Source organism: Panthera tigris, chromosome C2 (assembly GCF_018350195.1).
Source record: "Panthera tigris isolate Pti1 chromosome C2, P.tigris_Pti1_mat1.1, whole genome shotgun sequence".
In the NCBI taxonomy this organism is placed as follows: Eukaryota; Metazoa; Chordata; class Mammalia; order Carnivora; family Felidae; genus Panthera; species Panthera tigris.
The window spans coordinates 147,531,094-147,558,674 of NC_056668.1; the positions used below are offsets into that span (position 1 = coordinate 147,531,094).

Below are 27,581 nucleotides of genomic sequence, written 5' to 3' on the forward strand. Positions count from 1 at the left end.
GTGCCCCAACTGCTCTCTATTTTAGAGGAAGGACAAGAGAGTCCCAGGGAGGTCCAGCTGAAGGGACTGTATGCATGCAGCAAACAGCTCCAGGGCTGTTCAAGGCCAAGGAAGAGCAGGGCGGAAGCATCGTTGTGTCTGAATATGGGATGGGAATACAGGGGTCTGTTCCCCGGTAATGGAGATGCTGCCCTTTTGTTTCAGTTTCTCTTCGTTGGGGGATGTGGCTTGCATGGCTATCTGCTCCCGCCAGTGTCCAGCGGCCATGGCCTTCTGCTTCCTGGAGACCGTGTGGTGGGAATTCACAGCTTCCTATGACACCACCTGTATTGGCCTAGCCTCCAGGCCATACGCCTTTCTTGAATTTGGTTTGTAACCCTCTTTCTTATTTACTGTTCTCTCACGGCATCGTATGTGTAGAATTAATGGTTTAGATTTGGCTTTGACCATCAGGGAAAACCACTGCAGGGGCTATAACATGTCACTGGAGATCAGTTTTGTACCAAGAGATTTCAGTGAAGGAGCGGCCTGGAGAGCTTCAAGGTTTAACGCTGGCTCTTCATCTCTTCAGAGCCTGAGGCAGGTTGGGGAGTGGTAAAACCACAGCCCTCTGGGACAGGGGTCAGCAAACTGGTCCAAGGGCCAGCTCCCCCGCCTCTTTTTTTCTTGTAAATACAGTGGAACCGTACGTTCATTGTTTCATGGGTTCATTCTTTTCATGGGTTCATTGTTTTCATGGGTCGCCTGTGGCTGCTTTTGCCCTTACCCAGCAGAGTTGAGTAGATGTGACAGAGACCATATGGGGCCTAGAAGCCTCAAATATTTGCTACCTGGCAGCTTAAGAAAATTTGCTAACCCCTGCTCTAGAGCAGTGCTACTCAAAGGCTGGTATGGGAATTTGTTCTATCATAAGGGAGGTACAGAAAGTGAGAATAAGTGTCCAGAAACTCATATGGTGATTTGACATTCCTGTGGTATTTTTTATTGCATTTTATCAAAGAATCAGTCTGTAACCATTTGGAAATAAGAAAAACTGCCCCTTTATTCAAAGGTCTGAGAAATACTGCCCTGGAAGAGGATTGTTTTCTCTTAGGCATTGTCAGAGAGGCTCGTAGAGGCTCGGAGGCTTTGGAGCACAGCATGGTAGCTGTAGCCTATGCTCTCTTTTCCTCAGGTGTGAGTCAAGTCATTCTAAGCTCTTGGGAGAACAGGAGTAGAGGTGGGAGTGGGGGGGCATCCTGTGGCCTGTATGTAAACTAGCTGCTGTCTCTGTGATGCCCTTGAATGAGGGGCTGGCAGCAGTGGGTACTAAGGGTCAGGTGCACAGGCGTGTTGGCACGTGTGCTTCCTGGCTGTACTGCCGTAGCCCTCGTACTCCCTCACGTGGTCCACTGGCTGGTGCATTTTGTTGTCACCCAAAGGTGCTGGCAAGCTCCCTGGTACGCAGGCCTCTGCCAGGCAGACCTGTGATGTAGACAGAGTTCTCCCCGGTTCTCCCTGTGAGGCCTCGTCCACCGCTGCTCTCAACCCCACTTCTTCCTACAAAGAGGGCACGCTGGCCCCAGGCACACCACAGCTGTGGCGGTTGATATGCAGTGTGGACCGTGTTCTGCTCCCCGCTGCTCTGCATGTGCCTTCCTTCTAAAGTGGTGTGCTTGATCAGACAGCAGACCCTGCCCCGGCCTCGTGTTTGCTCATCACTGAGTGAGAGTAGAATATAACGGTGGATACTAGATACCGGCCTTGTGCGTGATTTTGCTTTGCCAATGTGTACGAAACTCCAAGTGCTTATTAAAACTTGGTAATCGATTAATACTAAGGCAAACGAAGCAATTAAAACCGATATCTTTCAAGTATGTGATTTTAGTTTGCACAAAATATTCACATTTATTTGTAAGTTTTTTCTCCCGCACCTTTTTTGAGGTAATTCATTCAAGAATAACTGTCTCCCCTTTTTGTTAAGCTTTGCATCATTCTGTGAACGGCCCAGGATTGTACTATCAGCAGTGGCTGAGTAAGACTCCAGCCCCTATCCCTTGACTCCCTCATCACTGAGGTTCCGGGAAGCATTGTTGCCTTCTCTGTGGACAATCGCATTTTAAGTATTATGCACTGAAGAGATTGATGAGACCAGTAATGACACCCAGTGAACATCTGACCTTTAGGTGTATCCAGACACTCCCAGAATCTGGCTGACTTACTAGCTTGCTCAGAAAGGTGAACTTCATTTTGCACATACTGTTCTGTAATATCCATTCTGACGCAACTGCTCAACTTGGGTTGCTCTCTTTTTGCAGATAGCATCATTCAGAAAGTGAAGTGGCATTTTAACTGTGTAAGTTCCGCTCAGATGGAGAGCAGCTTAGAAAAAATTCAGGAGGAGCTTGACTTCCAGCCTCCAGTGGTTCTCACTGTGGAGGACACAGATATAGCGAATGGGATAATGAACGGTCACACACAGATACACTTGGAGCCTGGTAAGTGGTTTGCTCTTCTCTGATGTTGGTGAAGATGAGGTGACATTAGGTATTTCAAATGCAATTGGCTTTTTTTTTTTTTTTAAACCAGGGAGTTGTTTTTTAGGGGATGGGTGTCTGGAAAATATGGACTGATCCTGTTTCCAGGTGACTGTTAACAAAAAAACTGTCACCATAGTGCGTCGTTCTGGGGAGGGGGCGGTGCAACTCTTGATGAAATTCAGAAGAGTGACTTGTTTTCTCAACCAGGGTGAAGTCTACCCGTTTAAATGTAAAGGGAAGTCATTCGGTTTTGCTGGAAGTCACTTACTAAAGTGTACAGATTTGTCTGTTCTCTTTCTCTCTCTTTTTTTTTCTTTTGACAATGAATCCTTATCTCATCTTATCACTTAGTGAAAACATTGCAAATCTCCACTGAGAAACCATGCCCTCCTTGACCTGGGAGGGAAGGGCCTTGGGGATGAGGGTGGGCAGGGCCAGAGCCAGGGCTTCGAATGTTCTCAGTTTGCTTCCCTGCGAGCCCTGTGGATTTCCGAGCTGGGTGCCCTGGCACTCTGTGGCTTAGTCCGCCGTTAACACCACTAGCCACTCAACGCCTAGCACGTAACAAAGCATGATTTTTTTTTATTCCTTGTTTATGATTACACACACAAACTAATTTTTAATTAAAGTAGAGTTTATCTTCTAACCATTCTGTAATGGTTTAAGAGCACATAACAAAGCATGATTTTTTTTTATTCCTTGTTTATGATTACACACACAATTAAACCAATTTTTAATTAAAGTAGAATTTATCTTCTAACCATTCTTGTAATGGTCTAAGAGCTGAATCCTTCTTTGAAAGATAGAGTTGTCTACACTATAACAGTCTAATTATTTTGTTTTAACAGTTTTTATACTAAACTCACTGCTTGAATTTTAAAAGTGGTGTATTAAAAATGTTCACATTTTGGGGGGCACCTAGGTGGCTCAGTCGGTTAAGCGTCCGACAGCTCAGGTCATGATCTCACGGTTTGTGAATCTGAATCCCCGTATAGGGCTCTGTGCTGACAGTTCGGAGCCTAGAGCCTGCTTCAGATTCTATCTCCCTCTCTCTCTGCCCTGACCCCACTCGTGCTCTGTCTCTCTCTCTCTCTCTCTCTCTCAAAAATAAACATTAAAAAAAAATTTTTTTTCCTTAATGTTCACCTTTTTGGCTTAACTTTGTGTTTTGATTTAATCTATTTAAATTTAAACCAAATACATTCCTGGATTGGCTTTTATGCCAATCAGTAACATGTAATTTATACTAGGAATGAACTTAACTTTCGTAGAAGGAAGACTGGGTAATTGAGCTGCAAGCTTCTTCTTTTGCCATATATAAAAATGGGGTGGCTCTGTAATGTATTTTGTTTTTCAACCACTTAGACAAGAGGGGTAAAATCCAGAAAACATCAACTTGCTTATCTTTCTAGGACATTTTACTGTGGTTTGACCCACCCTATTGTCCTGAGGCTAGAATCTTTACAGGTAGCATGTTCTGTTCTAACAGGAGCTTTGGTAGCTCAGTGGAAACTCTAACACACTAACACTAGGCATCCCTTGGGTTGTGGCTAGATATTTGTGTGTGTGCATGTGTGTGCGCATGTGTGTGTATGTGGGAAATGTAAGGACCAGAAGGGATGATTTAAAAGATCATACTAAGAGAATGGGGCAGGGTGTCACCATTTAATAGTGTGAACCAGAATCGGTCTTGGTAGTTATCTCTGAAGAGAGAATGATCATTTGGTCTAGAGTTCCAGAAACAGATTGTGGCTCAAATAATCAGTGTTTTTACCTCCTCTTCCCAATTATTTTAGAATTTAAAAAACTGCATTTGCTGCACTTTGCCCCGGAAGCCCACGAGTCCCTGAATACTGTCTTTGTTTAGAAGCTCAGAGTTGATAGAAATGCTGTCAGTTTGGCAATCAATTTACAAATAAAGCCATAAATTGCTTTACATCAGGTTTTCTCAGCCTAAGCCATACTGACATTTTGTACTGGATAATTTTTTGTTGTGAGGGGCTGTCTTGTACATTGTAGGATGCTTAGACGCATTCGTGGCCCACTAGATGCCAGTAATACCCTGTTTGCAGTTTTGACAACCCCAAATATCTCTAGGCATTGCCAGTTGCCCACTGAGGGGCTAATCGCCCCTCTCTGAGAACCACTGCTGTAAGTAGAAAGAAAATCAGGCCTTGGAAAACCTGTGCTTAACTCAGAGACAGTCCTCGTGCTGAAAGAAACTCACTTCAGATTCCCAGATCCATTCTGTCCTCCATTTCTTGCCTTTTTGCCGTCTAACAGCAGCTGCTTTTAATTAATATGTTTGTTATTCTGTGTTTAACATAATGAGCCTATCATTAGTGGAGGTCTAGTTAATGTCTTTGTTTATTTTTCTTTCATATAGAAATTATTTTCACTAGACACTTATTTTTTTTAATTGTGAAGCTCCTAATTTCCGAATGGAGCCAGTGACAGCCCTGGGTGTCCTTTCGCTCATTCTCAACATCATGTGTGCTGCTCTGAACCTCATCCGTGGGATTCACCTCGCAGAACATTCTCTACAGGTAACCTTTGTTTTTATAGTTTAAATTGAAGGACCTGTGATGGCAGAAACTGATGGGGGAGACACTTTATTTGTAAGGTTATTATGTACAAAGGTTTTAACAATTGTTTAATTAAAATACAATTTTTATTTTAAAGTTTATTCTTTAAGTAAATTGAACAAATATAAAACTTGCTCTTTTGTGTCTGTTGTCCCAAGAAGCCAAAGGGGCCTGTCAGGGGGAATTGGTGAGAAATAGTTTGCTACAGGGACATCCTTGGGGCCCCAGGAGTCACCCCAGGGTCCTGATTGCTCGTCAAGAGCAAATCTGATTCTCAGCCTCTGAGGTTCAGGCTGTTTCTGCCTGTTAAAAAGTTGCCTCCTAGTCTGATTTATATCAAGCAAGATGCCACTTCCCTATGTCTTTGTCAGAGAACTGTATCATTGGGCAGTTGATTTGCCAGGCTGCTTAAATCAAAGCAACTTTCTATGTCAGGGCTCTTAAGATATTTTTTAAAATTTTGAAGTATTTAAAACACTTTGAAAAAGCATAGAATCACTGTAGGCATAAACAGATAGATACCTCATTTAAAAATAGAGCCATCGTGCCCACACCATCACTGCGGTAGCTAAAGTCTGAAGCATGGCTGGTGTTGCTCTCAGGAGACTAATGTAGACTGACCTGTGTGGAGAGTGGCAGCAGGCCTGTCCTGTGAGAGTGGTGACCGCCTGTTACTGCGTCCTGTCTTTGGCTGATGTGTGCTGTTTCCTACTCTTATTTTTTATGATTATCCATGCCCAGATACTTACCAAGCGTCTGTACGCACTAGAACAGTTACATGGCCGACAAGACAGTTAAGATGGGGCACAAAGTAGAATGTGGTGACATCACTAAGGAGGTGGCAGTACCTGAAGAATGCAGAATTAGGGAAAGCTTAGTGCTGACAAATGAGTGGATTTTGAGAGGCAGTAGTGTTGGGGGGCATTCCAGCCTGGGGGCTTCGTACAGATGCTCGGGGACAGGAGGGCACATGGTGTGTCCAGGCTGTTGGAAACAGTTGCGTGTCAACCCCGGTTCTGGTATAGAAACAGGGCGCTCTGTCCCAGTCAGGGATTTTGCACTATCAACCAAACCAGACCCAATGAGGTGTGAAGAGCTTCATGTCATCGTTTTTCCTTTCATCGGAATATTCCTTTTCTCCTGTTTCTTACATTTGTTTTAGGTTGCCCACGAGGAAATTGGAACTATTCTGGCTTTTCTTATTCCTTTTGTAGCCTGTATTTTCCAGGTGGGTGAAACATTGATATTTTGAGTGGGTTGAACCCGTGACCTTATTTTGTTCTTCTGTTGGGACCGTCAACTTATTTCTAGATGTGATTTTGTTCCACCAAGGCCTGTCACGGAATACCAGGCCCTTAGTGGAACCACGCTAGGCCCATCCTGTCCAGTCCTCTCATTTTACAAAGGAATAGCATTAGACTCAAAGGGAAAGCCATTTACCCTAGGCCGCAGAGCCTTTCACGACGGCTGAACAGAAGCCAGGAATTTTGGGACTCACATTTCAAGAAAGGAAAGATGAGAGTGCTGTGGGGATTGGGTTACCTGACTAATGTGAGGCAGGGTGTTGCTTAGTGTCATGGCAGTCCAAGTATAGAAATGTCCTCCTGCAGAAGTAACAGCTGCATGTGCGCGCGTGTGCGTGTGTGTTGTTTAAATACAAGACTAGGTAAAAACTTTTTTTTTTTTAACGTTTATTTATTCTTGAGACAGAGAGAGACAGAGCATGAACGGGGGAGGGTCAGAGAGAGGGAGACACAGAATCTGAAACAGGCTCCGGACTCTGAGCTGTCAGCACAGAGCCCGACACGGGGCTTGAACTCACAGACCGCGAGATCATGACCTGAGCCGAAGTCGGCCGCTCAACCAACTGAGCCACCCAGGCGCCCAAAAACTTTTTTTTTAATAGTCATACCATCTGACTCAAATCTGTCGTTAGGAAACGAGGCAAACATCACAACATTAACTAGTGGGTTTTTACTGTTGGTTACTGTTTAGTTACTTTCAGATTTTTAAAAAGATTTATTTGTTTTTGGGAGAGAGAGACAGGGTGTGAGTGGGGAGGGGCAGAGAGAGAGAGAGAGAGAGGGAGACACGGAATTTGAAGCAGGCTCCAGGTTCCGAGCTGTTAGCATGGAGCTCAACGCAGAGCTTGAACTCCTGAACCTCGAGATCGTGACCTGAGCTGCTTAACCGACTGAGCCACCCAGGCGCCCCTGGTTACTGTTTAGTTATTTTCAAATAAGCTGCATACTTACAGGGCAGAGTTAAAATGGAGCTTTTGAACCCCCTGTAGGCAGAGTTAATTCTAGTAAAAAAAAAAAAAACAAACAAAAAAAACCTGTAATTTTCTTTCCCCATCCTCCATAGAGGCTCGGATTTTAGTACCTTGTCTACATTCTTAAGCTTTTTTTTTTCTTTTCCTTTCAATTAAAATTTATTTTCTCAAAGAACACTTCTTCTCTCTTCCACATACATCCCAGAATGGTCTATTTTTTAAGAGTGACATGATTGTGGGAAAAGAAATTTTCAACCCAGGACCAAAAATGCACTCATTTTTTAGAAATCAAGCGTCCCAAGCCTCGAGTGTTGCCATTTGAGGCACCGAGAGCCTGTTTCCAGGGCTGCAGGGATCTTGCACTTTGGCCTTCGTTCCCCCAACTGCATTCTTACTTGGGTAGCTCTTTCAGTGGGGAACTCTTTCCCTCCCACTGGAGCTTGAGCCTTTGTCGAACTGCTCTGTGTTTTGAGAATGTGCTTTTTGTTTTTTTTTAAACATTGAACCAAAAAGTTACTTTTAGCTTTTGTAGAACAAGAATGGCCTCTTTTCTGTGTGAATGCCCTACACAAAATGTTAGTCCCCCTCCCTGCTGTGAGACCTTTCCCTGTGTCAGAGATGCTTTTGAAGACACGATAAGGAGGATGTCTAGGGAACATTGGTCCCTGATGTCGTTGGAACTCAGGGAAAACAAATAATAAAAGCATAGCTTCTTTTACTGGCTTTCCTACCTGTCATGACTCCCGGAAGGAAAAGTCCAGTTGGAGACCAGTCGTTCTTGTTGGGGTGTCTTGGCCTGGCTGTCTTCCCCTTACCTGCACCTCTTCTTTCTCCACAGCCCACAGCCTGGGCATTTCTGTCTGTAGTTCTTAAATGTTTTCAAGAGTGTCATGTTCTAATTCCCCCTGTGACATCTGTTCCACTTTTCTTGTCTCTTCTGGATCTCCACTTTCATCCAGTGATTTGATTAACAGCAGCTCACCTGGCAAGGCCGGGCTCCATTGTCATGATTTCAGTTTAATGAGCTACTATGTGTGAGATGACACTGTGTGAGCAGGTGTAGGAAGTGAGTCCTGCATCGGACCTGTGGCTGTTTTCTCCTCTCTGACTGGACTGCCTCTTATGGTGTCATTTCAGTGTTATTTGTACCTGTTCTACAGTCCAGCCAGGACTGTGAAGGTGGTGCTGATGCTGCTCTTTATCTGCCTGGGCAACATGTACCTGCATGGGCTAAGGAACCTCTGGCAAATCCTTTTCCACATAGGAGTGGCTTTTCTGTCTTCATATCAGATACTGACCAGGCAGCTTCAGGAGAAGCAGTCTGACTATGGAGTATGAAGATGACATCATGTGATGAATGGATCCTTTCGTTTTCTTGTGAGAGTCACCTCTGTTTCCCTTTTTGCTTCTCGACTTCACCTCGAGTTTCCATCCTTGAAGTTCCTTTCGACCAAACCAGAGTGATACCGAAAGTTGGGGATTTTTAACAGGAGCGATGGAAAGCACGAGGTCGCCCCAGCCCCGGTTTTGTGCTGGGCATCATGGCGGAATCTCCAGTTCAGCACATTTACTTAGGACAGCAGAATCTGGGGGCTCATTCAGAAGGAGCATTATTAGAAGATCAGAATGGAATTATTTTGGTCTTTTAAATTGAATGATGCAATAAACCACTAGATTCAATAACACTAGCTTTAGTAACTGGCGGTTGTCTCTGAGGAACCACTTTAAAACCCACATCAGCTTTTCAGTCTAAATGGGACTTGGTTAGTTTTTTGTAGAGGGTCAATACAGGGTGAATTAAACATTTTAAAATATGGTTCGTAAGTATAAGCTAGATAAATTTTGTTTACATTTTTTGATAACTTAGGTCTGATACGATACCTTTAGAATATTTAAATGTATTTTGGATATAAATTGAACTTATCTTCATTTGGGGAAAGGACAAACTCTAGCTGAGAAAATGGTTAAGAAAGCCGAGTTTATTTAATTTGTATATAACTTTTTATGGCGGTGGGACTGCGTGGGCGCAGAAAAGTTTTGTATTTGTCTGCAGGGTATATCTGAATATTTAAAAAATTGAGTAACCAGTGCTACTGGATCATAGGCTCGTGAGCCTGAGAATTTCAGGGTTCTTTGCGGTGGGGCCACAGACAGGAGTAGGTGCGTCACATGGGTTCACACAGTGGCAACTTTACAGATGCAGGTTGTAGTAAGAAAACAAAAAACAAAAAAACCCTTGTCATCAGCCTTGTACATGGCAGCTGAGTGCCTGTCATTTTGATGATGATGAATGCCTGACCCTGTTACCTGTTCCCGGAAGACCTCCTGAGTTAATTACTCCTCTACCCCTCTTCCAGTCATCTTAATTAGATGGAGGGCCTTGTTCTTTATGAACAGGAGTTAAGGAGGTGTTAACTTTTTTCCAAGCTTCATAAGGATATAATAAACCCCATGCCCTGAAAAGTTACTTTTCTTCTCCCTGTTAAAATAGTGATTGATCACAGTTGTCCAGAAAGAGGCTCTGTGTAAGATCCTTTTGGTCTCCAGAAAGTTCAGCCTGGGTTGTCCAGTACATTTAGGAGGCCATTTCAGGAGTTTGCCCTCTGGATTGTTGATTTTTTTTTTAATGTTTATTTTATTTTTGGGAGAGACAGAGCGTGAGCAGGAAAGAGGCAGAGAGAGAGGCAGACACAGAATCTGAAGCAGGCTCCAGGCTCTGAGCTGTCAGCACAGAGCCCGAGGTGGGGCTCGAACCCATGAACCATGAGATCATCACCTGAGCTGAAGTCGGACGCTTAACCGACTGAGTCACCCAGGCACCCCTCTTTGGATTGTTCTTGGTAGAAGTCTAGAATCTGAATAGCTCACTGGCAGTTGCGTGGGATATTTTGGGTTGAATTATGTGGTCTTGATAAATTAAAATAATCCTACTTTGATCTTAAAAGTTGAAAAGCCTCACAAGAATTATTGAGTACGTAGGGAAAGCAAGAATATTATTTTAGGGAACTCAGTTGTACTTGGTTGTTACTGGTAGTGCATTGTTACTGAGCTACCTTGGTATCAGGTTAAGAAAAACAAGTTTATGTGACTGGAAACTGTTGGGAAAATGATGCTACAGTAATTTTCTTATAATACAATTTTCTGTTTTTAATCAAAATATCTTGATATGAAAGTTATATTGGCAACATCCTCAGATGTCAACTGCACAGTTGTCACTCTATCAGTGTTGCATCTTCGTAATTTTCTGCATACCCAGCAGGCGAATCTTCAGGCTCTCTGGGAGATAACTTTGAAGAGATGGTAAAATAGAATGGAAAGCCAAGGAGGGAAGAGAAGTCTTTGTACATTAGAAGTACAAAAAAAAAAAAAAAAAAAAAAAAAGAAAAGAAAAGAAAAAAAAAGGCTTTAAACGTTGGTAAGCACAGCCTATAAGTGAGTTATTAATATTTTTTGAGCTCATGTGTTATTGCCGTGTAGCCCTATACCCCAGATGCTCTCGGGGGCAGAATCTGTGATCCATATTTGGCAGTAGAGAACTATCCTGAAGAGTAGTCCCTCCTGGTGAATACTTCCTGCACTGGTGGAGATGTTGTCTACACTTGGCTGAATGTGGTTTTCATCAGTTAACATCTACATGGGGTTTCAGATTGGTTTTTGCAAATGAGAGGGAAAAGATGCACTGGACAAATAGTACAAAATAATAACCACATAAGCATTGTTCACCTGGAACCCAGCCAAAAGAAGCCTCATTCACTGGAGGAAGAGACAAATGACAGAGAAGTAGTTCTGGGGATTTTGTCCGAGGGAAATCCCGGCTCAGGGTTGACCCGGTTCAGGCTTGGAGTTTTGTGGCCCCTTGTGTCATCCTTGATGCCAGAAAGGTGGCTCCACGTCGCAGGAGTTATCCTCACTACCCCACGGACTCATTGCTGTTCTCGCACTTTATTTTCCCAATGGTTCAATGCTACCTGCCCAACCAACCTCGCAGGGGTGGATCTGGGAATAGTTGAAATAATGTTGAAAACAAACCTTAAAAGTGCCTTCTGGGATCAGATACTGCAAGATCTTTGAACGTCGGAGCGCATTATTCCCATCTCCCGTATCGGGCTGGGAATGTGGCTCAGTGCTCTTGGCCAGGGTTTCCCAACCATGGGGCCAAGGCCCACAGGGTTTTCCCTTCCTCAAGTATGCAGGTGAGAGAAACACGTAGACTCTGGTTTCATTTCCCTAGGGTAGCCTTACTGTGATAAGGATCATCCCTGAGTTTCTTTTTCCTGGGAGGAGACAATCGGGGTGTATTTGGGGGTGGCGTTACCTCTCAGTACTAGAGGCCCCTCTGCTGGTGGTGGGAGGAATGTGACCGGAGGCTCCCGGTTTTGCTTCTCAGGCTTGCACCCCTGTGGTCTGTGTGACAGGCATTGTGAAGCAACCTTTTAAAATTCCTTAAGGAGTTGGAAAAAGGGTGTTAGGAGGAGTGCTGAAATTAAAACAATCTCATTTCTGTCCCCTCACCTTGAGCTCCCTGTTATTTTCCTAGGTGCCCCTATTCTCCGGGACCCTTCTGCCTCTTCCCGTGTCTGTCCCACACATGGCAGCCCTGGAAACAGAGGCTGAAACTGGAATCTTTGGAGGGGTGGGGAAAGCAGTCTTTCACTGTAGTTGATAAGGTGGGTACAGGAGCTCAGGGGCGGAGCAGAGTGCGCTGAGGCCCGGCCCTCTTCCTCCGTGCCCCCGGGAGCTGCAGCACACGCTTGGGAGTCGGGGCTCAGAGGGCAGCAGCACTTTGGCGGTCGGCACTGCCAGGGTCGGCAAAGACGACAGCCAGGAGGGCCGGCTGTTTGGGGTGCAGCAAGCAGGAGACGGGTGAGGAGCAGAGCTGGGGGCCCTCAAGCAGCCGCCCTCAAGCAGTTGGCGTGTTGGGGGCACGTGCTGCACCTTCATCCAGGGCTGCTGTCTGCTTTTCCTTGAAGGAATCGGCCACTCACTGTAACATGCAGGGCAGGTGGCCCTCAGGAGCCCGCTGTTGTGAGTGCACGGGGCAGCGCAAGTGAGGCCCGGCAGGCGTGGGAGTGTTTACAGGGACCAGATGTGCACCCCGCTCTGGTGTTGCTCACATCTCAAACGTTCCTCCGCAGACTCCGGCCCGGGCACAGGGAAGCTCCACTGTGCTCTGTGAGTGTGAACAACGTAGAGGAAGAGAGACCTGACTCTCCTGCTCAGGCCTCCACCACTGTGGGCAGGTTCTGCCCGCAGGGACAGGGTCCTCAGCTGGGAAGCGGTGGTAACCACCTACTCCCCCGGCACGCTGTCATGAGGAGAAAAGCCTGGTGGAGGAGAATGCTGGGTGAATCCCCCGTTCACGTGCAGGAGGAAAAAGGCTTTCACCCGGGGAGAGGAAGTTCACGCTCTACGCAGCACAGTGCAGCCGTGTCTTCCAGGTCTTACAAAGACAGGCCTTTTATGATCCTGCTAGGTAGATGGGCTCGGTCTTCCAGTCTAGAAAGGTGGTGACCTCTCTTTCTCCCCGCCGAACGTGCCTCTTGCCCTCCAGCCACAGAGCTCTTGCTACCATTGGCATTGGGCCCTCCGGCATCCAGGGAGGCCGGTTCTGCTGCTCGAACCAAACCTCAAGTCCAGCCCCGAGCCAAATGGGGAGAGCTCTGAGTCTCCCGTCTGGGAGCAGTGCTGTCAGACCCCGGTTGCTGGGGAAACGTCTTGGCAGGGAACCTGTGGAAAAGGGCTTGTCAGTAAGACCTGGGAATGGCCGGATATGGAAACATCTGCCCGTGTGTGCTGATGGCAGAGCCGCGGCTCACAAGCGCCTTTTATTTCGGGTCAAATTATCAAATCCATTCTGTTCTTCTAACCTGTGCTTGGTACGTGTGACCTTCTTTAACCCTTCTATGATTCTGGGGTTACTTCGGAAGTATATTTAATGAATTATTTGTACAACTTGACCCCCCCTCCCCCGAATTCTGTTTCATTTAATAGACTTTTCTACTAAGAGCGTAAAAGATCGAGACTGATTTAGCCAGGGCAAAACCATTTCCTTCACATATGCGTTTTGAATGCTTGCTGTCCATGTTGTACAAGCTTCTTACTGTTTTCATGTAATAACAAAGATCTATTTTGAATAAATGATGGGTATGTTTTAACAAACTCTCACACAGTAGTAAAGCCTAAACTCGTGTTAATATATGTAAAGAATATTGTATAGCCATTTATATACTATGTATATATAAATTAACATGGCTTCAGAAGTGAGAGGAGAATAAATCTAAGGTGCTTATTACGTTGCGTGTATTTGTGTAAAAAATTTTGAGTTTTGGGCCTGTTTTCCTAGAGGGTGTGATGTGGGCCTGGCATCATGGAGCGGGGGGTGTTGAAAGAAGTGGAATTCACATCCTCGTCTCCAATGTCTAGACAGGTGCCAGGCCTCAGTCCTTAGCACCAACCCCAGACTCCGGAAAGCGATCGTGGGTCCAGGAAAGACCTTGGAAAAGCCAACATAGCAGTCACAGAGCAGCCCTGGGGGCTGGGAGGCCCGCCTTCTACGCAGGCTCTGCCCCTGCTTATCTGTGTGCCTGTGAGCGGGCACTTGCCCTGCTCTAGGCTCTGAGCTCCTGGCCGTGCTCTGAGGGACCATTGAGTTCCATCTCCCAGGACCAGCCCCACCACAGAATGGCCAGCAGGAGGCGCAGCTGCCAGCCGGTCGTCAGGCTCGGGGCCCGAGGGACTGCACCCTTTTACAGAGGTCCTCCCTGTAAGCAGCTGACGAAGTTCCCAGAATGGAAACAGATGCACCAATTTTCTGCCCATATTTGAGGCGCGGTAGGGAATGCATGGTCCAAGCTTCTCTCCACCGTCTGTCCTGATTGGGGGAGGGCAGAGACTTCCCAAGTAGACTCTTAAGTTACCGGGTTCTGGGATTTGGGAGTTGGCAGAGCCTTTGGCCACCACCTGGTTCCACCTCCTTGTTGACAAGGTACTGTGTGCCATCGGCGGCACCACAAAGAGTGAAGGGGGATCTTGGCCCATGAAAGATGCCCTTCCTGCTCCAGGAGGGCCGGGTGCCGGTCAGGCTGCGGAGTTGCCTTCCTTTTTCTTGGGCTCTACCCCTGACGGGGCCAGGGAGCAGACAACTGCCAAGCATCCTTGAGCAGTGCCAGTGGAGGAGTGAGGCTCAGAGAGGAAGGGGTCTCTGTGGCTGCGCCTGGCAGGGAAGTGCTGCCTAATTCTGTGGCGTCGGCTCCAAGAGGTCACTGGGTCGGATGTGCGAGGCAAAAACGATAAAGTTCATTGAAGAACATGAAGGAAAGTATCTTTGTGACCAAGGATGGGAAAGTGCTCTTAAATAAAAATGTTACAGATACAACGCTTAAGGCAAAATGATTGATGAATTTGGTTGCATACAAATAAAGATTTCACGGGGAAAATGAGTGGGAGAAGGTACTTAGAATGTCTGAAGCCAATAATGTACAATCAGTTCCCGTAAGTCAGCAAGAAAGACAGCAACCTCAGTAGAACAATGAACAGTTTTCAGAAGAGAAAACCCAAAAAGCTAATAAGCATAGGAAGATGTGTAAAATCATTAGAAATAACAGAGAAGTACCTATTAAAACAACAGTAAGATGTCACCTTGTGCCTATTAGTTTGGTAACACTTAGGAAGCACCGAATGTTGGAGGGAGTGAGTGGTTATAGGACTTCATGCACAGCCAATCTGAAAGGCAGTGCCCCTGTCGTGGGCTGAACAGTGCCCTCCCCGAATGCATATGTTGAAGCCCTAACCCCTACCCCAGTACCTCAACGTGTGTGCATTGGGAGGTACAGAGAAGGCAACCGTCTGCAAGCCAAGGAGAGAAACCTCGGAAGACGCCAACCCTACCGACACCTTGCTCTCCAACCTCCAGCCTCCAGAACGGTGAGGAAATAAATTTCTGTTGTTTAATCCACCCAGTCTGTGGTACTTTGTCACGGCAGCCCTAGAAAACTAATTCGGCTACCTACCCAAATTGAGTGTGCTCAGGCCTCATGATGTGGATGCTTCACTCCTGGTTATATGTCCCTGGGAACTTCTCACACAGATCCTTAAGGGGACCTGTGTGAAGTTAGGTTTTTTTGTGTTTTTTTTTTTTTTTTAAACATTTTTAAATTTATTTTTGAGACAGAGAGAGAGCATGAACGGGGGAGGGACAGAGAGAGAGGGAGACACAGAATCGGAAGCAGGCTCCAGGCTCCGAGCCATCAGCCCAGAGCCCGGCGCGGGGCTCGAACCCACGGACCGCGAGATCGTGACCTGAGCTGAAGTCGGACGCTCAACCGACTGAGCCCCCCAGGCGCCCCAAGTTAGGTTTTACAGAAGCATGATCTGTACTGGCAGGAAGCAATCCGTGTGTCTTCCACGCACGGACAGGTAAAGTGCGCAGGCTCAGCATGGACACCACACAGCAGGCGGAAGTTCCAGACTTGGTGTGATGTAGCAGCACGGATGGATCTTCAAAACGTAGAACCGAGTAGAAAAATAACATTTATATGATTGGAAATCTACGCACACAAAATGATAAAGTATTTTGTAAGAATGTATTCTAAAAGATCCGTGTTAAATACATCCGCGTGGTGGCCTGAAGGGGCCAGGAGCATGGGAGTTAGGGACAGAGACAATAAGGAATTGAAAGAAAAGAATACTTGCTAGGGTCAGCATCCAGGTCTGAGAGCCCTGGGTGAACCAGGGGGCCTGCATTGCCCCCGGGGATCTTGCCCCCGCTGTGCCCAGCCCTCGCTGGACTTGAGGCTGGGAAGGCCTGCCTCTGCGGGGCTCTAGCCCCAAACGCTGGCAGAGTGTTTGAGCTCCCAGGGTTCTCCAGTGGGTGAGGTGGGGGAACTGAAGCCGAGGCCGGGGGCTATAATGGTCAGGGAGCGCTTCTGGGACACATGGCGGGAGGGGAAGGGCAGAAAGCAGAGAGGAGGGGACTCCAGAGGGGAAAGTAGATGGGTGAGCCAGCTCTGGCCACCGGGGACTCTATCCTTCCCAGATTCTCGCCGCCTGACCAGTAGTTTCCTGGCGGAGACTCTTTCCCACATGAGGCATTCAGCTGAAGGACTCTCACGGGGGACTCTCAGGGAAAAAGGAACACAGCTGCAGGAGGGACGGAGGTGCCCCCGGTGGCAAGTCCTTCCTCCCACCCCAGAAATAGTCTGTTCTGGCGACAGCCGAAAGCATGTGCCTGGGGAAGTGAAGGCCGAGGGGGCTGGGGCCGGCAGGGTGAAGCTAACCAGGACCACCATGGCCCTGAGGGGTTATTCCAGGCACGTTTTCTGAGGCCCCAGGGGTAAGAGCAGCGGCCAGAAGCGAGGAACACAGGGCTGAGAGTACGGTGAACTTTCTCACAGGGCCGTACAGCAGGGCTCCGGGAGATCGTGAGCGCTCTGCCACGAAGGTGTGCAAACGGAGAGGAGCTGTGTCGGATGGGGCCTCGGCACATGCCGTCCCCGTCTCGGAGACATTGCCTCATCCTGGGTGCTGGTGTCCGCAGGGACATCTGCCTATCTCCCGGGTGCCTCCTGTCGTGTCCATCGCATGGGGTGAGCCAGACGCCAGTCGCAGGAAACGGCCTGTGCCAGCTCCCAGTTGAAGAGTAAATATTAGTCTTTTCAAGAGCTGCCTGTTCTCCGTCACTTGGCACCGCTGAGGACACTGAGCTGGGGTTGGCGGGGTCGGGGGGGAACCTCTTGGTCCCCACACCCAGATGGAGTCTGTGGGCCTAGGTCACTGTTGCAATGGAGGGCCCGAGAAACAAGCCTCCCCATGTCCAGGCGGGCATCCCGTCCTGGTCACTCAGGAAGCAGTGAGCACCCGAGCCCTGGGCTAGGCGGCGAGGCCCAGGCCCCCGGTACATGCTCTCCTCACATACTATTCAGGCTGCTGCTGCAGAGGCAGGGGACTGCCTGTTTTGACCTGGTCCTTAAGGTCTCGGGCCCTGGCTCTGGTATCTGTGGTTTAAAACCCTCTGATTATCGAGATGGGGTAATGACTTGCTCCTATTCCACTGTTACCCCTTGGGGAGACCTCCTCTGACCATCCTAACTGACAGAGCACCCCTTTAGCCCCTCATCCTGTCTTCTTCCTTCTGTAATTTTCCTCATTTAAAATTTTTTTGTGTGAACATCAATAGGTTATTTTTCTATATTTTATTATTGGAGTGTAACTGACATACAGTGCTAGTTTCAGGGGTACAACATAGTGGGTTTACAACTCTGTACATGACTCAGCGCTCACCGCGATAAGTGTTATCACCATCTGACACCATACATTATCACATTATGGACTATGTTCCCTGCGCTGTCCTTTTTCATCCTCGTGTAATTTTCCCCATGTATGCATCTGACTCCTCCATTAGAGGGTCAGCTCTGTGAAGGCGGGGCCTGTGCCTTGGTCCCTCTGTGCACACAGTAAGGGCTCAGTGACTCTTTGCTGAATGAGTATCATGGCGTTCACACTTTGAAAATATTAGACCAATGTAACTCTCATCTCCCAACCCCTGAGACTAGTAGCCACTCCACCATTATGACCCAGGGGACACTTTCTCGGGAAACCGGAAGGAAGGATGGAGGAGGAGGGTGGAAAGCCCATCTTAAGTTGGTGAATGGCAAGACCGAGAAGGGGAAGAATCTCTCAGACGTGTCATGGTCTCATCCTCTGGGATGAAATCTTGAGAGGGGGGAGAAACCCTAAAAAGCGAAAACAGAGGGGGCATGCGTCTGTCCCATTCCGCATTTGGAATCCGTCTCCCAAGCAGCCTGTGCCCCTTAGGTGGCCCTACTAGGTAAAGACGGCCGATGGGTGGATTTGATGGCTAGAAGGCTGTAGTGAGCACCACCAAGCCTCTCTCAGCTCCCAGAGGCCTGGCAGGCCCGCCAGAAGCTCTCGCATGCTCCAAAGGGTATGAGGAAGGTGGCCGAGTTAGAGCCGGTGGGCCTGGCATGTGGCACTGGCATGGTTAATGGTGAGGTGAGGGTGGCTCACACCCAGGGCTGGAGGGAGGCGTGACTGAGGGGCCAGAGTGAGCCAAGGCGGGGCTGGGTTTGCCAGGGCAGGCCCTGGGGCCCCAGCCAAGAGAACGGGCTATGAATACCTTGGCTGCAGTGAGTATCCGTGAAAAGACCCTAGTACAGAGGGTCGCACTGCCGGCAGGAGGCCACGTACTGGACTTGCTGCCTTGTAGCCTATTGACCTACTTTTTCCAGTTCTACAGGAATAACCTGTTCCCCACCTCATCTATCACTTTCTGCCCAGAGCTCCTCCAGAAGCCATGGTGTGGGACACCTGCAGGAACCCACTGACAACTCATGCGTGGAAGTATGACGATACTGACATGGCAGACCTGGAGTGACAGCTGCTGGGAACCAGCACTTAATCCTGACCCTCAGGAGGACTCTTCTGAGGCGTGTCCTGCCTGTTTCTCATAGAGGGTCCCAGTAGCCACACCGGTGACCAGTGCAATAACTCACCACCATTTTGGCTTTCCCCGTTTCCCTGTTTCACACTTCTCTGTCCCCAATTCCTATTTCTTGATCACAGACTCTTATCTCGGGCTCTCTTTCTGGTGACACGGGCTACAAGGCCACCTGAGCCTCTATGCTGCCACCATCCCCGTCTGCCCCTTCCATATTCCTGTGTGTTGCAGGGGCTGGAATGCTGAGGACTACCTTTCCCAGCGCCCCCTTGCTGCTGGAGATCTGGATGCAACCTAGGCCCCACCAGAGGGAAGCACCACAGGAGAGAGCTGGAAGATAGAAGGGAGGCGGAGGCCATTCTTCCCGCAGTGTAGTGGCTGCTGGCTGGGATCTGGCAGACAGGAGTTTTCACAGCAGCAGGACACTGTTCCTTCCATTTTCTTGTCACAGCTTAATGGATGTGCAACTAGGATGTTGACAGTAATTTCTTGCAAGGTGGCAGCTGGGGTAGTATATGACCTACCACAGGGCAGAAGTGTGCCCTCACTTCCGTGCCTCCAGACCTTTCTACATTTAATTCCCTACATTCAATATCTTTCTGCACAAAGTACCTAGAGTCTCTTCTGTTCTGTGCACTTATTCTGGACTGATGGGACTTCCTCACCTCTACATTACACACCTCACACTACTATACCACCAGGCTCAGATGGAGGGATGCTGACAGGCCACAAATTTACCCAGAGAAACATCCAGAAAGAGAGCCAGCAGCCATCTCTCCCTCCTTCCTTATTAGATCAACTTTCCTTCTGGAAGTTGCAGCCAGGCCTTGGGTATGTGACCTGGTCCCGGCCCAGAAGCCTGAGGAAAGTGTGCAGAAGATGGGTTCTGGGATAGTTTATCTTTCTGATAAATGGAGACACACAGGAAACGTTCTCTCTGCCACTGGATGGAGTTCTGTGAGAACATGATGCCTGGGGTAGTGACGGCCATCTGCAATGACGAGGGGGTACGTCTGTGACGAAAGTCAACATACTGAGGGTGGTAGAGGGGACAGACAGAAAATACTAGGTTGAGCCACAGCATTAACCCTGGAGCTGCCTACTTTTACTAGGCATTACCCAGGTGGGACCCTTTCCCTCTGAGCCACATAGAGGCCGGTGCAGAACGTTTCCCTTTCTTCCACATTGACATACTGGGACCTAGGGATACTGGGACTTGTATGAACTGGGCTGGGACCAGGGTGAGGCAAGCAAGGCATTTGCCTCAGATGCAAATTTTAAGGAGGTGGCAAAAAAACTCAGTAATCAGGATAAACGGTTTTTTAATGCAATACTTCAAACAAATCAAAGCTGATGTAAAAAATACACAATGAACAAAATATCAAGATTTTTGGAAAGAGACTAAAGAATTAGTGTCTCCTGCTAGGTCTGCTCTGCCTGTTTCCACACAGGGCACTCTTGATGAATCTCACCTATGACAGTCTGTATAACAAAGCGGGGCTCTGGGATTTTAAGACCTGGGTTCATGGCCAGGCTCTGCCAGTGACTTGCTGGTGATTCCAAGCAAGTCCCTTCCCTTCTCTGGACTCTGGTTACCCCCATCTGTCCTGCGTGGAGGCTAGGGCATTGCCAGGATGGTCTCCTGACCCATCTTCCTCATCCCCATGGCCTGCTGAGGTTACTGTCCCTCTCCTCGGGAGGCTGTGTCTCCTGGGCCATTGACTCCTGGCTATTAATATCTCCACCATCCCCGGCCTGATCAGGGTGTTTAATGACTGCCAGCTGTGGCTCTGGCCCCCTCCCTTGGGAGAGATAAGAGCAGTTCCTGTTCCCACATAGGGAGAGTTGGGAGGAGGCAGGGTCATTTCTCAGGAAAACAGGCCCTGGGCAAGTGGTGGGAACAGAGGGGCTGACTCTGACTCCTTCTCCTGCCTGGCCCAGCACTGCCAGATGGAGGTGCCTGCAGATACGGACTCCCTGTGCCCCCTGCCCCATGGGGGCTGCCCAGGCCTCCCCACTCCTGCCTGGGCCTTGTCGCTTTCCATCCTGATTTTAGTAGCCTGGGGGCTCTCCCCAGACATCCCACAGACATCACATTCAGCATGTCCCCAACCAGGTCATCTCCCCAAACCCCCTTCTCTTCTTCCTCCCTCACCTGGATGATGGACCGGCAGCTTTTCTTCAGTTTGCCCCTGGGGCCCTTCTCAGGACCCAAGACCACCCTCATCCCCTTGGCCTCATTTAAGAAACCTCCACTGGATTCCTGCGGCTAAGGGCCCACCCCAGGCACCTGCTTACTTGGATTTGGGTGTCCCTGGCACCCATCATGCTCTCTTGGGACCTAGAGACCCCTGCTTAGTCTTTGGAGAAAACTTGAGGTCTCTTCACCTGGGAGGCTGCTCCCTATCCATTCAGCTGGCACACCGGCCACCCTCCTTGTTCAGCCTGTGCCCCAGAGTGACAGGTACTGTCCACATGGTGGCCTCTGCCACCAAAGTGATGGTGGCCCTCTGCACCGGGTTGGACGGGGCTCCTTGCTCCTCTTTCCAGGAGGTGCCCACCGGAGTTAACTGGACTTTGTCCTCAGGACCTGGGGTCAGGGCTCAGTCAAGGGCCAGGGCCTAATCTGTGCCCTAGAGGCCCAACTCTACAGTTGGGACTGGGACAGGAATCACTGTGTGTCACAGAAGTCAGGGGACTGGGTCTAGGGACTGGGCTCTGGGTCTCCCTAATCTCCTAGGCTGTCCCTGGGGTCACCAGTCCTGTGGCCTCACTACATTTTCCCTCTTGTATTTCACTCTGAAATGGAGCTGAGGAGAGAGGCCTGCCCTCTGTGTCACCCGGCCTGCCGCGGAGGGGCCTGAACCCTGTGATGTTTGGGTCCCAAAGGCCAACCTTGGTGAAGTCCTTGAGGTACCCACCAGGTGGCGCTAGAGATGAGCTGGCCTGGCCTGACAAGTGCCTTGCAAGGCAGGAGAGGGACTGGGGAGGTTGGGGGGAAGAAGGTATGCAGGAGAAATTCTGCTCGTGGTTATTCCCATTCCATAGGATACTCCTGTCCACCCGAGACAGTATTTCAGCTTCTCTCTGTTCCTGAATGCCCGACACTGGACTTTTCACCTACTCTCAGGGCAGGACCTCACCAGTGTTCTCCTTTTTGCTGCCTGTGTCTTGGGTCTCCCTACATTTGCTTCATATGCCACCCTCCTGGCTGATAGATCCGGTCTCCCCTGGGCTCTCTCCTTTACTGTGAAGCTATGACTCACTAATGGTGAGATTTCAGGCACTGTGGTGGATGGGCTGGGTCTAGCTTGGAGGGTGGTCCCTCCTGGCCTTCCCATAGCTCAGGCAGCCTGTGGGGTCACTGATTTGGGAGGCAAGGTCCTGCCCATTCCTCTGCAAATGCCCCACTTCTTGGATCTGTTGACTCCTCCCATTTCTGTTTGGAACCAGTTTAGAGAAGCACTGAGCTGGGGAGGCAGGGAGGGAAATCAGACAGTAACATGACCCAGCTGGGAGAGAGGAGCATGGCCCTCCCACCTGTTCCCTATCTCTTATCCCCATGCCTTGGAGTAGTAGGGATGGGAGACTCTTGGGGAAGAATAGAACAAGTTCCGGGTGACCCAAATGCCCATGCCCAGCTCTCCACACCCCGTTGGTGGTCACCACCATTGGCCCGGGCAGAGGAAGGGACGGTGAGTGTTGAGAATGCGCTCTCTAGCAGGCCAGAGGGCACCTGAAACCAAAGGTAGGGATATTTCCTTCTCTGTCCTACAGCTGACCATGCACAGGGCAGGTGTGACATGTGACTCTAGACGGAGTTTGCCACTGTCAGACCTGCTGAGCCACTGGCCCAAGGGTATGTGCCTGGGGCTGCCCCTGCCCTGGGTTCACGGTGACTCTGATCCTGGCCTGACCACCCCTGACTCAGGCCTCCTCAGCATGCTGGTTTGGTTGGGGCTGTCATTGGGTGATGGGTTCTGGGATGGTACTGAGTAGGACAAGGCTTCGAAGGAGGCTTGTAAGCAGATCTGAGGCTTTGCCAGCCTATTCTAGCTTCTTTTTACCAGCTTGACATCCCTCTCCTGCTCCCAAACAAGACCACCCCTCTGCAGGTTTGCAGGAAGTGGAAGCCAAGGGGTCAGGCAATGGCTTTGGAGGGAGACCTCTCTTGCTAACTGAAATCATCTACTTTGCCCTATTGCCTGTGTCTAAACCATTCCACCAGTCGTATTGGCTCTGTCACTCATTTTGGTGACATTTCTGTCCTCTATCTCTTTTTACCTGAACCCTGGGCAGTGTAAACATGGTCAGCTTATACCCCATGCACCTCTGTCTGCAGGAATCACTGTGGCCTGCAACATGCTCCCACTTAACCATTTCTGGGACTGCGGCAGCTCGGTCAGCTGTTCTGTACTAATCCAAGAATAGAATTTCCTTCTCTTGGTTGGATTTAGAAGGTCAGGGGACACAACGAGAACCTAGTATAACTTCCCCACGCTCAGAAGACATGGGATACCATTCAATGAGACATGGGGTGAAGGCCTTTAGAACTCCGTGCTTCTCCTAGAAGTGTAGGATTCCCATCCAAAGCCAGAAGGGTGGTGACAGCTGGCTTCAGTGATGCTTTCGACCTCCCCTCCTCTGAAAGGGGGAAAATGGCCGTAAGTTGAAAGCTGGTCCCCATTTTAGGTCACGTGGGAACATCAACCACCAGGGAAGCCAAGCCGATTCAACCCAACGTTTATTGTCGCACAGCCTGTTTGCAGTCCTGAGGATATCTTCTGGCTGGAGTGTGGGCAGGAAGCCATGTGGCCACAGGGTGCAGGGTAGGCACAGGATGTTATTGACCACCAGGCTCCTGTCCAGACAATATGTGGGCTAGAGGACTTCTCAGCCACACTCCAGTGTGGCTCGGGTGGGAATGGGATTGCAGGGATGGTAGCAATAATATCAGTGGTGATACAAATAACTAAGAGGATGAAGCTGGTTACAATATATAAAAAGCAGCAGTAAAGAATTTGTGCTTTCATTTTCTCATCTGACGGATCTGAGACCGAACCCTACCTGTGTGACAAGGCGAGGCACCTCTCTGCGAGACTCGGTTTCCTGACCTGTGACATAGGGACAGTAGTTCCCACCTTGCTGGGTTGATGGGAGGATTAAGGGGCGCACGAACGCACATCTCTCAGCCTGGTTCTGATAGTTGGCACATAGGTGGGCAGCCAAGGGAAGCTCCCACTGCCTGTAGGGATTGTAGGGCTGGCGGCAGTCTCGATCGTTCCAGCCATCCTGGGACCACTGCGCTTCAGCAGGGACTATGGAGATACCTGTGCGCCCCAAACTAAACTCCCTATCAAAACCACACCCGTCTGAGGCAAACTCCTCCACTTGGAAGGGCTGGCAGCTCAGAGGACGACGCTGGGGGAGGCGACCGCCTCTGGGAAGAGATGCCTTAATGGTAACGCTTAACCCAAAGGAACTTGACGCAATGGTGGAACTTCAGGCTCCGTCGAGGTGGTGGTGGCCGGTGACCTTCAGGGCCAAGATCTTTGTGTCCTCGGCGCACACCACGATCCCGCATTCATTGTCCGAGGACGGGCAGTTGCCTACCTTGGACGGCGCCCGAGAGCCACCAGCGCCGAGTCAGGGGAGAGAGCATGTGGACTTCTTGCCCCTGCTTGGCGGACGAGGACTTTTCGGGGAGGAGTCTGATGGCCGAGCTCCACCCCACGTCTTCTCAGGTGGGAGCACCCCCCACCCCGGCGCACCTGCTTGCAGAGAAGCGGCTCCCGCATCTGTGCACCCTACTCTCAGACAAGCGCAAGGGCAGAGTTCTTGAGGGGCGTCCGGACAGTGGCCTGGGGACCGGGGCAGCCTCCGAGCCCAGGGCCGGGGCTGGCCTCGCCCGGGCAGGCCTCGGTCCCCGGTGCCGCCCGGGGTGGGTGGTGCGGACGGGAGGAGCCGCTGGGGGCCCCTGGGCGCCTGGCGGTCAGACCAGGGAGACTTCGGCCTGGAAGCTGGAGGAACGGCGCGCGCCCGGGCTGACGCGGGTCAGAATGGAGACCTGCGTGCTGCATGTGGCCCCGTTGCTGCCTCCTGACGGGTGCTGGTATTTAGCGTCCGAGCCCAAGAAGCCCTGCAGGTGCCAGCGCCGCCACTTCCGCCGCAACTCCGCCTGCACCTGGGGAAAGGGAGGTATTCAAGCCCGCCCCCAGTAAGCCTCCTCCACTGCTGATCGGGCTGCTCTGGATTTAGGGTGCCGAGCCAGCCAGTCAAATCCTCCTGGGGAGTCTAAGTTGAGAGACCCGGATGCTACCTAGGCTAGTGCACAGTGGGACCACTGCGGACCCGGGTCAAATCAAGGCCTTGGAGCCAGAGGCGGTAGGAGGCAGAGAGGATCAGAGAACGCAGTCGGGGAAGGGGAGGGGTACTGCCTGGGGGTGGCTGAATCCCCATTCCCCTGATCGCTGCCCCCCAGCTCACTCGCGCTCATCTGAGTGGATGGATTTCTGTGCTTTGTGACCAGGCTCCACGGTAACTCAGCCTCCACTGGCAGTCCACCCCCTCGCCCCTAATCCCCACTTGCTGGACACAGCCACTTAACCAAACTGATGTGCACACAAATCCCAGGTGTGTGTGTGTGTGTGTGTGTGTGTGTGTGTGTGTGTTAAAATGCAGATTCTAAGTCAGCAGGTCTGGGGGGCAGAGGGCAGAAATCAGCCTTTTTAACCAGGTCCTAGGTATGTGCCATCACCTGTTTTCTAGTCTGAGAACCACACTTGGAGTAGCAAGATTTAACCCATCCTTGCTCTGCACTTATCCCATTAGTGTTTCCGCACCTTGAAACCTGAGTTTCAACCTGAGTGCTATTGCCTGGCCCCCAAGGTCTGGGAGGGGCTTACCTCGCCATTGAGGAAGCAGTACAGGATGGCCACCACAAACCCCTGGGGAGGAAGGGAGTAGGAGAGGTGAGGTGGACAGACCCCAGGAGCCCCCCAGCCCCTGTACCACCCCTGGCCCTGGTCCTTACGTTCCCCTGATTAACCAAAGGGCAAAGCATATACAGTAGGTGCTTAATCAGGACTTATTACAGTGGGGGAAAAATGGAATCCAGTGGCAAGGGGCCAAGGCCCCAGGCTGAATTCCCTTAAAGCCCAGAGAAGAATCCAGACTGGTGGATGGTTCATACCTGGAAAGACCCCATGACGAGCTCAAAGACCATTTTCACCTCAGCTGTAAAGTTGCTGGGAAAGAAGGCGAACATGATGTAGTGCACTCCAAACAGGGGGATCAGCAGAAGAGTGGACTTGGCCAGCCTCCTGGGGACAAGGTGGAGGGCAGACAGTGGGTATAGGAGGTAGGGATGATGACCAGGGTGTGTGAGGACGGGCCACTGGCTCCTGGAAGTATTATGTGCACATGTGTTCCTGTTCCATATCTGCAGTGCCTCTACCCTCCACCTCCACCCCCTCTCCAGGTCTCCTAGCCTAAAAGGAAGCATGAAGGAGAAGGAAGCTCTCTTTTCTCACCCTTCTGGAGGAGAGACCATAGGGGAGGTCAGTGCTGAACCCTGAGGATGAGACATAGTATTTCAGGGTCTGTGGCAGCCAAGGGAGAGATGTTCTCAGCTAACAGGAGATCCTGGTTCCCCCTCTCCTGGTGTCAGTTTCCCTAATCTTTACGGTGGGGGTAAATGTATGCTCAATATGATCAAATTACAGAAATGGGCCTCACTGGAAACTCAGAACTACTTTGGGTGTTATAAAGTTATAAAGTTATAAAATCCACAAGAGACTAATTCTCTACTAGGGATGAGGACATTTGGGAAGGAAGATTTTGTAATTGGGGTGCTGATCACATACGCCCAAGGCCACTTGGGAGGATGCTGGGCACTCCAGTTTATGCCTGGTTTAGTCCATCTTTGGCTTCTCTGCCTGTCCACTTCTCTAGAAGTTGCCACCTTTTCTGAGATTGCATCCCTCCCTCCCTGGCTCCCCACACCCATACACACACTCTCAGCAGGCTCTGAAGGACCAGCTCCTCCTTCTCCAGCCTTGTGTGCTTGACAGGGTCGATATTCATTCTAAATGACTCATCCCTCTCCTGTGCAGCAGGGCTCATCCTGGTTCAGGCCTCCCAACCACCTGACCTCAGCCGGTCCAGACAGAGTGAACTCGCGGTTCCCTGGCTGGGAGAGGTCTGAGCGGCTGGGGGTGTCCGCCGTGATCCCTTCTGCCTCGGAAGTCAGTCCAGGGAAACCTAGTCCTGGGCCTGAGGTCCCCCAGCCTTGCCCCTCCTGCTCCTTCCTAGACCTGGGTCCCAGCCATGCCAAGATCCTGAGCACTGCCCACCCCTTTTTGGCCACAAATCTCTCCCGCATGCCCAAGGCTGACAGATGGAGGTTTTCTTTAAATTGAAGGCTTATGGGGAGGTGGAGAGTGGGAGCCGACAGCCCCTCAGCGGGGAGCCCCATCTCCTATTCCCCCCACCCCTCTGCCTGCCGACAGCTGCTCAGTTTCTATCTCACCCACGTGGACCTGGTGATGACCGGCTTCCTTTGCCTCAGATTCAAGCCCTTTGGAGCAGTTGTGCATTGGGGCAAACCGGGCCCCACAGGCAAAGCAGAGGATAAGGATGCCCGGGCCTGATGTACTGCCCCTTGGCAGGCTACAGACCCTGTTCTCAGACTGGAGGGGAAGTTCCTCCTACGCACCCAGCGGGGGAGAATGCCGTCACACCAGGAA

General features: G+C 50.0%; 2 protein-coding genes across 12 annotated transcripts in view; one reads left to right on the forward strand and one right to left on the reverse strand.

Annotated features, from left to right (window-relative positions):
* The window catches only part of SEC22C (SEC22 homolog C, vesicle trafficking protein), a 33,880-nt gene extending 18,535 nt beyond the window's left edge, over nucleotides 1–15,345 (forward strand). For 4 of the 9 annotated variants that reach the window (XM_007080995.2, XM_042998647.1, XM_042998648.1 and 1 more), the window contains 5 exons: nucleotides 205–368; nucleotides 2,298–2,477; nucleotides 4,947–5,065; nucleotides 6,267–6,332; nucleotides 8,517–9,460. In XM_007080995.2, coding sequence (XP_007081057.2) covers nucleotides 205–368; nucleotides 2,298–2,477; nucleotides 4,947–5,065; nucleotides 6,267–6,332; nucleotides 8,517–8,717 — 730 coding nt within the window. In that variant the 3' untranslated portion in view covers nucleotides 8,718–9,460. Of the gene's footprint in view, nucleotides 1–204; nucleotides 369–2,297; nucleotides 2,478–4,946; nucleotides 5,066–6,266; nucleotides 6,333–8,516; nucleotides 9,461–10,635; nucleotides 10,765–12,514; nucleotides 13,672–15,180 lie in introns of those variants that run through there. The other 5 variants (XM_042998650.1, XM_042998651.1, XM_042998652.1 and 2 more) reach the window with 5 other exon arrangements.
* An 8,144-nt stretch (nucleotides 15,346–23,489) lies between these two features.
* Nucleotides 23,490–27,581, reverse strand: part of VIPR1 (vasoactive intestinal peptide receptor 1) — a 33,486-nt gene continuing 29,394 nt past the window's right edge. For all 3 annotated transcript variants that reach the window (XM_042956695.1, XM_042956696.1, XM_042956694.1), the window contains 3 exons: nucleotides 26,027–26,156; nucleotides 25,740–25,781; nucleotides 23,490–25,018 (listed from right to left, as the gene is read on the reverse strand). In XM_042956695.1, coding sequence (XP_042812629.1) covers nucleotides 24,827–25,018; nucleotides 25,740–25,781; nucleotides 26,027–26,156 — 364 coding nt within the window. In that variant the 3' untranslated portion in view covers nucleotides 23,490–24,826. The remainder of the gene's footprint in view (nucleotides 25,019–25,739; nucleotides 25,782–26,026; nucleotides 26,157–27,581) is intronic.